Source organism: Hypanus sabinus, chromosome 14 (genome assembly GCF_030144855.1).
Source record: "Hypanus sabinus isolate sHypSab1 chromosome 14, sHypSab1.hap1, whole genome shotgun sequence".
Classification (NCBI taxonomy): domain Eukaryota; kingdom Metazoa; phylum Chordata; class Chondrichthyes; order Myliobatiformes; family Dasyatidae; genus Hypanus; species Hypanus sabinus.
This window is the reverse complement of record NC_082719.1, coordinates 49396285-49408323: the sequence shown is the minus strand read 5'-3', so window position 1 is coordinate 49408323 and position 12039 is coordinate 49396285. Positions and strand designations below refer to the sequence as shown.

Below are 12039 nucleotides of genomic sequence, written 5' to 3'. Positions count from 1 at the left end.
AGCGAAACCAATGCCTTTATTGGAGTGTATACCACATTGTAGTGTCAGTGCTGGCTGAGAAAGATGGTGAAGTTGACCTGTTGGAAGGAGGTGAAAATAGATGGAAATAAAAGAGGATGCAGAGAAAGGTAAAAATGTTGACTCTGTGACATGCATTGCTGTAATCTTAAATAAAAGAGAAGTATAGAAATACCTAGCAAGTTAGCCAGCATCTGTAGATAGTGATTAATATTACCAGTTGATAACCTTTCATTAGAACTATTAATAGTTAAATGCTATTTTGTTTAAAAAAAAGTCTAGCCCCTATTCAATTGATTCCTAAAATGTAATTATGCCTTAGAAACTATTAAATGATTTGGATGAAAAACATAGGTGGTCTGACAAGAAGGTAGCAGACAACACAAAATTAATAGAATTGTGCATTGTGAGGAAAATAGTCAAAGATATAGCAGGAACTATATGTGGAATATTTAGGCAGATAAATGGCAGATGCAGTTTAATTCAGACAATTATGAGGTGTCATGTTTTGGGAAATCAAATGTGAGTGGAAAGTGTACAGTCAGTGGCAGGACTTGGAGTATTAAGGTATAAAGGCATTTTGGAGTGTAAGGCTGTAGTTCCCTGAAAATTGCAACACAAATGGATAGGGTGGCAAATTTGATAACATAAGATATAGATATGTTTCATGTTGTCTACATAGTAGGACATGACACTAAATGACAATAGTAAAATTGTAACACTAAACTAAATGGTAGCAATAAACAGTTGATACATTTGGCATGACAAATTAAACTGAGGCTTTGTAAACCACCTCCCCCCATTGCTTACACACAGAGATACTTTGACATTTTCTGTTTGTTTGTTTATCTCTTTAAAACTCTCCCTTTCTCTCTCACATTATCCTCATCTGCATTTGCATTGTCTGACCACTTGGGTTGAATACTGATGGAGGTGGATTACATATTCAGAGGCTGCAGAAATTTTGAGGAGGTTTGGAATTTTGTATTTTTCCCCAGTGTTCTGCTCTTTGTGAATCCAGACCTTTCTGGCCTGACATTCAACTGACTGAAATGCTTGGCTTCCATATGGTTAAGGAACATTCTAGCTGCAAGTAAGCTGGTTGTTACTATGGTGGGTGTGGTGTCCTCTTGTGGGTGACCCAATCAGGAACCCAGAGATGTATGAAAAACACCTGATAGTGTACTGTCAAGCAGTTAATAAAGCTCTTGCTTCACTCCAAATTGCCCTTCACCTCCTGGATTTCCTGAGCTTTCCGAAACTCATCCAGGCAAGGTGAAATGGGTAAAGTAGGTTAAATATGAGGCTGGCATCACAACTATATTTAGGATTTAAAATTCAGCTAAGTAAGTTTTTGATATGCCCCTGCCTATGAAAGGTCAACTATATGGAAGTACCTCAGAAAAGCCTAATGTAACAGCCCTTCCAAATGTTTCAACCAAGTTTCATCTTCACTTGCCAAATCTAAAAAGATGACAGTGTAGGACACAGAAAAAGGAAGATTTTCCTACTTTTTTGTTAAAAAGGGCTCCTCACTTCTGCTGGTTGATTCAATAATCAGTAATTTTGTGTTTTTAGGATCTGACTTTCCTGCATTTGGGAAGGCAGGAAATTTACTTGACGGCAGGTATTTCCACAGTCTCATTTTGACATGCTGTTATAAGCATGCAGGAAAGACATTTATGCAAAAATAGCAAGTTCTTTTTCTCTCTAAATTTGCAGATTGGTTTTTAAGATGCCCAAAGAGCTTATGTGGCTTTACCATCAGGTTAATCTTGGAGAATGAGGAGTAAGGGCCAGAAGAAGACTAGATGCATAGTTTCCTCTAGCTTTTTTCTTTCTTTCAGTTATAGAGATACAGCAAAGAAGCAGGCCATTTAGCCCAGCCCATCCATGCCTTACTCCCTCCCCCTACCCAACTCCACCAATTCGACCACTGCCTACTCACTAGGTCAATGTACAGTGGTTAATTACCTTCCAAACACACATGCTTGATTTGTTCCTCACCTAAACTCCAGAAGCAAAGTTGTAACCTTTTCTGTCCTCCAACCCATTTTTGATTGAGGATTTTATAGAACCTTCTATTCATGCTTTACTTGCACAAAGAACATATTTTTTCAATGTCATTAGCCCTGTGCCTATTAGGTACATGCTCTGTCCTTAATTTGTCCCCTTGCTCTGCCAATCACTTGTTTATTCTAGTTGATTTTAGATAGGAGTTGAGTAGATGAGAAGAAGGGGCTTCACATTGCTAAATTCTATTGCTTTATATTGCTTGTGACAAGTCTCTCTACTCTTTAAACTGGAACTTACTATGTAAGCTCAATGTTATTAACAGTTGATGAACCTTTTCCTCAATGTCTAGCAGAACTTTGTGATGAATTTTATGGAGAACAGAATCATTTGAGATCTACACTTCATGTATTAAAACAGAATCTGCTGGGAATACTCACCAGGTCAGGGAGCATCAGTGGAGAGAAAAACAGAGTCACCAGTTCAGATTACCTTTCATTTGATGAAGGATCTTCAACTTAAAATGTTATCTGTTTCTCTTTCCACTGATGCTGCTTAATCTACTCAGTGTTTTCAGCATTCCTCATGCTATTTTACATTCCCAGCATCTGTCTTTTTTTGATTTTGAATTGTACAGATCTGTGCATTTAGCCTTTTGCAGTCAAGCTTGTATAAAATCATGGAGCAGTTGATGGCTTCAGGTTGCGATGGAAATTTAATGTGACTGAAATTGTAACCACAGTTTGAAGCACAAGATCAACCTGAAGTTGATCATTTGTTAAAAGTATTGCAGCGCCCAAACTGAAAGGCTATTAAACTCAGAGGTAAATTATTGTGTTAGCACCAAAAATACGCATGACAGCTAGGTTTTAAGTAGTTCAATTTTTCCCACCCCCTTGCGTCAGGGAGCTGGATGCACTTCCTCCTTTATAATCACATGTTTCCTGGTGTTAGCTTTAGCAAGTAGACATGCTTGTCTTGAATAAGAGAGAGAAAAAAATAAGAGGGAGGTTGTGGCAGAGATGGTTAACAAAAGAATCTAATAGACTGTTGGAGCTCATGGGGCAATCAGTTCCTTAGAAGTTGTAGCTAGCGCCAGCAGAATGCACATCAGAATCAGAATCTGGTTTATTATCACTGTTTTATATGATCTGAAATTTGCGACACCAGTACAATGCAAAAACATAAAATTACCATGAATTACCCAAATGGTGAGGGTCCTTAATGATGCATGCTGCCTTCTTGAAGCACCACCTCTTGAGAGTATTCTCGATGGTGGAGAGGGTTATGAATCTGACTGAGTTTACAACCCTCTGCAGCTTCTAGTGATCCTGTATGAGGCTGTGATGCAACCAATTGGAATGCTCTCCATTGTACATTTATAGAAATTTACAAGAGCTTTTGGTAATATACCAATGAAGTAGAGCCCACTTTGTGATTGCATCAATATATTGCGCCCAGGATAGATCCTCTGCGATGTTGATTTTCAGTAACAAAGCTGCTTGCTCTTTTCATCACTGGCTTATTAATGAGAATTGGATGGTATTCTCCTGACTTCTCAATGCTTTGGTCCTGTTGACGATGAGTGTGAGGTTATTATAATATCAATCAACCAACAGATCTCATCCCTGTTGCCGTCTGAGATTTTACCAACATTGGTGTCATCTTGGAATTTATAAATAGTGTTTGAGCTGTGCTTAGGTATATAGCCACGAGTGTGGAGAAAGAATAGAACAGTAACAATGCATGTTTCTTGAGGTACACCTATGTTGATTGTCAGTGAGGAGGAAATGTTATTACTGATTGATTTTGACTGTGGTCTCCTGATGAGGAAGTCTAGTTACAGAGGCCCAGGTTTAGAAGTTTGTTGATTAGTACTGAGGAGATGATGGTATTGAATGCTGAGCTGTCATCAATAAACAGTATCCTGACATATGTACGAGTGTTGTCCATTTGGTCCTAGACCAAGTGGAGAGCCATCGAGAATGGGTCTGCTGTATATCAGGTATGCCGGTAGACAAATTGTAGCAGATCCAGGTCCTTGTTCAGTGAGGAATGAATTCAAGCTATAAACAACTTCTCGAAGCATTGCATTATGATAGGTGTGAGTGATACCAATTGTAGTTATTGAGGTAGCTCACCCTGTGCTTTTTGGGCATCAGTACGATTGCTGTATTTCTGTAGCAACATTGAGAGGTTAAAGATGTTACTGAACACTTGAACCAGTTTGTTGGGACAGGATTTCAAGACCATTCCAGGTACACCTTGGGGGTGTGACACTTTGTGAGAGTTCAGTCCCCTGAAGAATGTCCTGATGTCAACCTCTGAGACAAAGATACTGGAAGGATTTACCCAGGTGTAGTGTTATTCTCCCTTTCAAGGCTTGCACAAGAAGATTTGAGCTCATCGTCAGTGAAATGTCATTGCCATTTATGCTCTTCAGTTTCGCCTTATAGAAAGTAACAGCATGCAAGCAGTGCCAAAGCTGTTGTACATCCATTATTTGTGTAAAATATTGACAGGTCTCTGCCCATCCAGACAACCTGTCAGTGCTGTATTGAGCAAGATCTGTGTCCACTAGTACAATATTCCAGTGTTTTACTGACAGACTTGAGTCTCTCAGTATTGTTCAAGCAGTGTTAGACCTCTATCTCAATATTTACATGTGATACATGTGATGAAGGGTCTCGGCCCGAAACGTCGACAGCGCTTCTCCATATTGATACTGCCTAGCCTGCTGTGTTCCACCAGCATTTTGTGTGTGTTGTTCGAATTTCCAGCATCTGCAGGTTTCCTCGTGTTTACATGTGATAAGTTTGTATGTACAAGTACATTTCTCAGTGCCATTCAGTAAAAAGCTGCACCATCAATAATACGCCCATGTTGTACATTGACAACTTCTGTCAATAGTTCAAAACCCCATCCTGACAGTGACAGACTATTTTGTACCAGGACTGTATCCGTATCGTACTGTGACAGATCTGTGCCCATCAGTGTAGCTCCCCTTGGTTTAGACAAGGCTGTTCAAATGAAACGGAATTGAATTAAGCCCAGACAATCAGGCTATGTCTAAAACTACTGGCAAATTTGAAAGTAATGGATAAGAGGTTTTGAGGAGATCTGAGGATGAATTATTTTTGACCAAGAAGGTAAACACTCATAACATTCAAGAAATACTTAGAAAACACTTGAGTCACCAAAGCATAGAAGGCGTCAGCTGTGTGCCAAAGGATCTGTTTCTGAACTGTATTACTCAATGGTTTCATGATCCTTTGCTTGTTGGTCACAGTTCAGACCAGGCCTTGGTTCCAGAACCCAGGCCTAGTATAGTTCCCCAGCTCAGTTTGATCCCATTTCATTCTCAGGCCTCAGACAGATCTTGGATCCTAGATCACAGGCCCAATCTAGTCCTTCGAGCAGGTCCAATCCAGTTCTGAATCTATGGGGTAGGCCTTAGACCTCAGGTAGACTACAAAGGGAGTTGAGTTATCTTTTCTAAGGATCTTCAGCCACACCCTTCTCCATAGCTTTTCACTATGTCTTGCTACATGTGACATTAATAAACCATTTCCAATTTCAGTACAAAAGCCTGAAAGCATGGAGTATACCATCACACTCAAGGACAACTTTTCCTCTCTGTTATAAGACTACTAAATGATTCCCTTGTATGATAAGATGGATTCTTATCTTCACAATATACCTCATTATGGCCTTGCACCTTATTGTCTACCTGCACTGCACTTTCTCTGTAGCTGTTACATTTATTCTGTATTCTGTTATTGTTTTACCTTGTACTCCTTCAATGTACTGTGTAATGAATTCATCTCTATGAACAGTATGCAAGACAAGCTTTTCACTGTACCTTGATACATGTTGCAATAATAAATCAATTTCAGTAATATTCCTTTTGGTTAGTATGCATTGAAGAGCCTGATGCAAATAGCTGCTCCTACAAAAAGGCCTGGGGATTTCCAGCGAAGTCCTCACGGCCATAGCTGTACAGTAAAATGGATGTCTTGTATCAAGGTCATTCTACATAGCTAATTTTCCTTTAGTAGCAAAAAGTCTGATACCATAAAAAGATTATTGGCCACCCAGTAGTAGCGACTCATGCTCTACGGTGACATTGGCAGGAGCAGAGAGAGGAACAGAGAATTGTGCATAAAATTTTAACTGGTGTTCTCAGGCAAACAGAGAGCTTTGATCTGCTTCTGTTTAAGCAAGTGTTAATCTGATGCTTTTTCTGCCTCCCCAGGTGAAAATAAAAGATCACATGATACTATTATGGATCTGACTAATGTTTAACCTTAAGATAAACATCACTTGATGGGTTGTAAAAGATTTGAAGCCACGGAGGGAGCCATACCAATGCAAATTAATTGGGATCATGTCTGCAAAAGGCACTAGGAATGAGTACTTCGATATTATTGTTAATCTGAAGGAATTTGCTATGTAGCAGCAGGATTTGTACTCAGAACTGGTACTGGGGAGTTAGGTAATTGGTGGCATTGTTTGTGCCAAAATAGTGCCTGAGCCAGTATAGATTCCAGCCCGCAGCAGTTTAAATGTCTGGACTCACCATGATCCTAGAAGTACTGATCTGTTCTTTTGTAGAGGTCAGTGGCAGAGAGAATTCTCACTCCATTGCATGTGCAATGATTTTTGGATCCACCGTATGAGAAGGCTACCTGAAAATGTTTAAAGACATAACCTTATGTCATAGTGAATTAAATGTCTATTGTTTTAAATTTATTCAATGAATTACAACAAAGGCAGAATAAAAGCACGCTTTTTGTCAGTATCTTTGTGATGCCTGAAATAGAAATGAAGATTGAGCGTAATGGTTATATTTGCAGGGCATGTTGCTTTAAATCTGTATTGGAAAATCAGCAAACTGTTACTATTGTAATATAACTTAGGCTCCCCTACCATTTTGAGAGTTTGTCAATTTACCACTCCTCACTCATCTTTCCTGCAAATCTCTTTTAGAACCGTTGCTTTTAGATGTTTGACGGCAATAGTATTAGAATCTTGCAGTTTTAACATGACTGTCGTCACTGTTGATCCATCACGCAGAGAAGCTCATAAATATTCTGTATGTTACAGCTTCCAGAAGTGGTGTGCAGCCATCTGATTATAAAAATACAGTTCACAGAAATAACACATTATTTATGAGACGTGTTTTGTATGCATAAGAAGCACTACAAACAGATGTATACAAGGGAATAAATCAATCTTTTGCTCAACGGATCACAAATAGTCATCACTTCTCATTTTCCTCTAGATAGCTGTTTAATATATTTCCACTTTAGAAAATTATTCCATTGGATTATTTTCTCTGCAAGTTTCTGACAGTCCATCTATTTTCTACTTTATAGAATGTGCCCAATGTCCCAATGTACATCTATATGTATTACAATCTTTTTGAAAGTTCCAGCATTCCTTCATCTATACTTTTCTCAAAAGATTAATTGTCTATTGCCAATTCGGAGTTTGGATGACTGATATTCACATCTATTAGCATGCAGGCAATACTGGCAGATATTTCTCCTCAAGGAGTCCATCTAGATGTGCGTGTTCTCCTGATTAATATTAATTCTCAATATGTTTTAAGATTGGCTCAAATGTCCCTGAGGGTAACAACCATAAGGTAACCAACATAAAACAGATTTTGGATTTTCTCAATCTCTCAAGCTTCCAGCAAGGTGAGTTATAAATTATAAAAAGAAAACTGAATGATCACTAGCATGTCCTTATTATACATGAACTTTTGTTTTTTTTTAACTCCACTTCAGATCCAATTCTCTTATCTTCATTGGGTCTTGCTCACAATACATACCTGCCCAGAATACAAAAGAAATTTGAAGGCCATAAAATGGCCGATGTGAGCAAATTACCTTGGTTTGGGTGCTTGTCTTAGAGAAACAGATTTAATGTTTGCAGTCATTTTGAAATTGGACCTACTGAGTGTTTCTCGCACTTTCTGTTTTGTTTTAATATTTCTACCAACTGCAGATTTTTTTTCTTATTTGATAATGGCTCCAAGAAATTAATTTGAACTATATCAAAGGAAGTTTTACTCTGCTTCCACTTTGCTACACTCCACCTCAGATGTTTTTTTTTTGCTGAGGCAAAGTGACACAAGGCAATGAATAAAAAATTCTGGTGAGCAATTGATTTAAACATGCAGAAGTGAAAGGTAAAACTTCAAAAGTTATAATCAGAATTTTTCCACTTTCCTACGGTAACTTCAAGAGATTTGAAACTCTGGGCAATTTGTTCTTGTGAGTTAAGTGCAAGAAACAAAGAATTCTTGGGGAGTATCAGGACTGGAGAGTTTATATCTGAGAATTTTGTATAGTACTGTATATATTTCATACTTTTTTCCTAATTTTCCATAAGTATACACTCCCATGCCTTAATATTGCCATCAGTATGTGGTGAACTACATATACCTGTCTGGACACGCCCCCCCCCCCCCCCCCCGCTGACTGCTCCTGTGGCTCCTCCCACAGACCCCTGTATAAAGGCGATTGGAGGCACTGCTCCTCCCTCAGTCTCCAGGATGTTGTGTGGTGGTCTCTTGCTACTAATCGTAGTGTCTTGCAGCTAATAAAGGCCTCCCATCTCCGAGAATTATTGATGGTGCATCACAGAGTATTGAGGGAAAAGGGTTTACTTATCTCTAAGTGATCTGTATAATCTGTGATCTGTATAACTGTTGCAAAATTGCAAAACAAGTATCAGCCAATTTGTTTTCTAATTATTTAAATGCAAGCAGTGTCCTAGTAGAAATGGTCTGCAGTCCCAAACATGCCAGACCATAGGAGATCTGGAGAATCCTTGAGGATATCAGGACAGGAGAGAACAAACATTAAGTTTTCTTATGAATCCACCACAGCTGTCTATTAATGTTATTGCAGTGAGGGTTAATACTGGTCTACAGTATCCTGTTATGAATCTGAGTATGGTAATAATGCTTCTTAAGCTAAAGGTGCTTTTACTTATAAATGTACTGAGTCACATTTAATGGAAATAAGGTATTTATTGGGAGCAATTTTATTGAAATAAATTTCTGCTTTCATTTCTGTGGTAGGCAGTATTTATGCATAGGTCTGCAAGGATGAGAAGCAGAGATGTAGAGTGGCATTTAAGCCAAAGACAATAATCTCTCTTAAAGCTTTCTTTCCTTGTGTTTGCAGATGCCTATACCCGCTCAGAGGTGAATTACAACTGGACTGATGGACCAGGAAAATCTGTGGTTGTTGCAGAAGATGGTTCTCGCCTGAACCAGTATGATTTACTAGGACAGACTGTAGGAGAAGAGCTTATTCGGTCCAGCACAGGTTTGTAACTAGCATTGTAGAAAATAATGCTGACTGTTACAGAGTCTCTTTTATTTGAGCGCACTAGAAGTCATGAAAATGATCTTACTGAAATCCTGAATGTTGTTAGGAACCTGTAGTAACCATACATTTATTACCAGAGATCACAGTTTATTTAGAATTTTAATTAATCTTGCTTTAGCAGTGATAGTAGGAATTGATAGTGGAGCATGTTTCTTTTGAAATTCCAGCTCTTTTTGGTCTGTTTGTAATTTCTCATGGATGAGTACACGTAAACTTTCCACCCCCCACCCCCCCTTCAATGTGACACCACATTGAAGAGACATTGATCCCTTGTTCATTTCTATCTTTAGAAGTCATGCCATGCTGGAATTCAACAGACATCTCGTGAGCTCCTGGATGAATAGTCAGTGGAATTCCTTGTCTATTGTGCCATATGTTTGGGAAGTTATTAATAATGAAGCAGCCACCATTTCAACTGAGAGATCTGGCCAAGTAAGGCAGTCAAGGTTAGCCTGCTCCCACCTCATCTACTTCCCACAGAATTCTGAACACCTGATGTCCCACATTTATTACTCAAATGAATCTACCACTTAGCGTTTACAATCAAGGTCAATAACAATTATTATCATTTAATCTACATCATTACAATAGATTCTATTTACCATGTTACTTGGGCAGCTTGAAATCCTATCCCCAATGCTTCCCAAAAATACAGAAGACCTCTTGCAGTAAGCTGCCTGGCCTGTGAAGTATTAAAACTGCTTCGATTCTGTGTAGTCCAACTATCTGACAGTGTGATTATTTACAAGATAATTGCAGAAAGAATTGCAAAAAAAAATTGATCATGGCAAAAATGGAGTACTTTTCAGGTTAGTGTCAAGGGAGAATGTTATTGCCAAGGCTGTATATTCCTTTTCATCTAGTCGAGCATAAGAAGAATTTGTGTAGCTATTTTATAATTATTAGGAAGAACTTCAATATATATATATCACACACACACACACACCATAAGACCCATAAAATGTAGGAGCAGAATTACGCCATCCAGCCCCTCTTGCCTGATCCACTAATCCATCATGGCTAACTTAGTAACCCTTTTATCCTATTCTCTTATCTTCTCTCCGTAACCTTTGATACCTTTGCAAATTAAGAAGCTATCAACCTCTGCTTTAAATACACCCAATAGCTTGGCCTCCACGGCCATCTGTGCCAACGAATTCCATAGATTCACCACCGTTTGGCTAAATAAATCCGTCCTCATCTCTGTTCTAAAGGGACATTTTATTCTGAGGCTGTACCCTCTGTTCCTAGACTCTCCCACTAGAGGAAACATCCTCTCTATGTCCACTCTATCCTAATATTTCAATAATTAATGTCTCAATGACCCCCCCCCCCCCGTAATTCTCCCCTTAATTCTTCTAAACTCCAATGAATACTGGTCCAGAACCATCAAACACTCATTACACATTCCCACTCAAGACTTAAGAAAGCTTGGTTTTATTAAGCTAAGGAGAGGAGGAGAGGTATAAATGATGGGATGGATTACTCTTCCAAGTCAGCTGCGAATAGCAGTGGAACATACTAATTGTTGCCTAATAGTTTGCAGCATTTATTTGGTTTTGTGGAATCTATATCGCTCCTGTTTCTGCAACTGCCAAATATACAGAAACGCTCTTTACATGGACTATAATTAGCAGGTATATGTACTATAACCTCTGCTTTATAAGTCCAAATTGACAGATGCTACTTTATAAATGTCAAAGGACTCTTAAATGGGCTTGCAGCTGATTCACTTCTTCAGTTCTGTTTATTTACATATCAGAGTATAATCACTTACCTTTTAAAAGATTATGTGATAACAATTAGTAAATAGCAGTAATGAGTTTTGAGTGAAAGGCACTGATTTTTAATTTGTACATAATTGTGAGTAGGTATTTAGTATTATTATGGCATTTGTAACTATTTGTGGCTTTGGAATAACAGGATATGTCATCTGGAACTCATCTGCATAGAGAGGTTTTAGAATTTCAATCTCAAAAAATCTACAGGAAATGAAATTGAATTGTGATGCTGATAGTAATTATTTGCTCATTTGATGAAAAGCATATATGCAGCAGCTTTGTTTAAATTAACATTAATGACTGAATCCATTTGGTGTCTACCTTCAATTTGATCTGATTGAAAGCAACTAAAATCTATTTAAAAATGCTTTTCTACAACTGCATTGTTATTGATGTGACTTTTTGCAGCAGTGCTTACTTTGAAAGTACTGGAATCTGATATTGTTATTGTGTGAGATTGACTGAAAAATGTGGATTTCTGCAGATATTGGACTATATAATAAGGCAAATTAAGATGTCACTAGACAATAGAAGGAAGCTATGAAGAAAAGAGGGAGAACATGATAGTTTTGCATTTCATGTTTAATTTTGTTAAGCACAAAGCCCAAGTTTTTGTTATATATTTAAATCAATTGCATGAATATTTTAATATATAAAGAATTTAAAAATAATTAACTCCTTTCATTGACTGAATTAGTGTGGTGATGTCTCAAGTCTATCTGAAGGCATTAAGATGTAGTCTTACAGGATGCACCATCTCAATAAACCCCTTTCACACTTTCTTCCCCTTTTCTACCTCTCGCTGCAGTGGAAATGAT

The 12039-nt window shown here is 38.1% G+C and overlaps 1 protein-coding gene across 2 annotated transcripts in view; it reads left to right on the top strand.

Moving 5' to 3' along the window:
* Nucleotides 1-12039, top strand: part of LOC132404723 (gamma-aminobutyric acid receptor subunit alpha-2) — a 176960-nt gene that overhangs the window by 121607 nt on the left and 43314 nt on the right. For both annotated transcript variants that reach the window (XM_059989127.1, XM_059989128.1), the window contains one exon: nucleotides 9234-9377. In XM_059989127.1, coding sequence (XP_059845110.1) covers nucleotides 9234-9377 — 144 coding nt within the window. The remainder of the gene's footprint in view (nucleotides 1-9233; nucleotides 9378-12039) is intronic.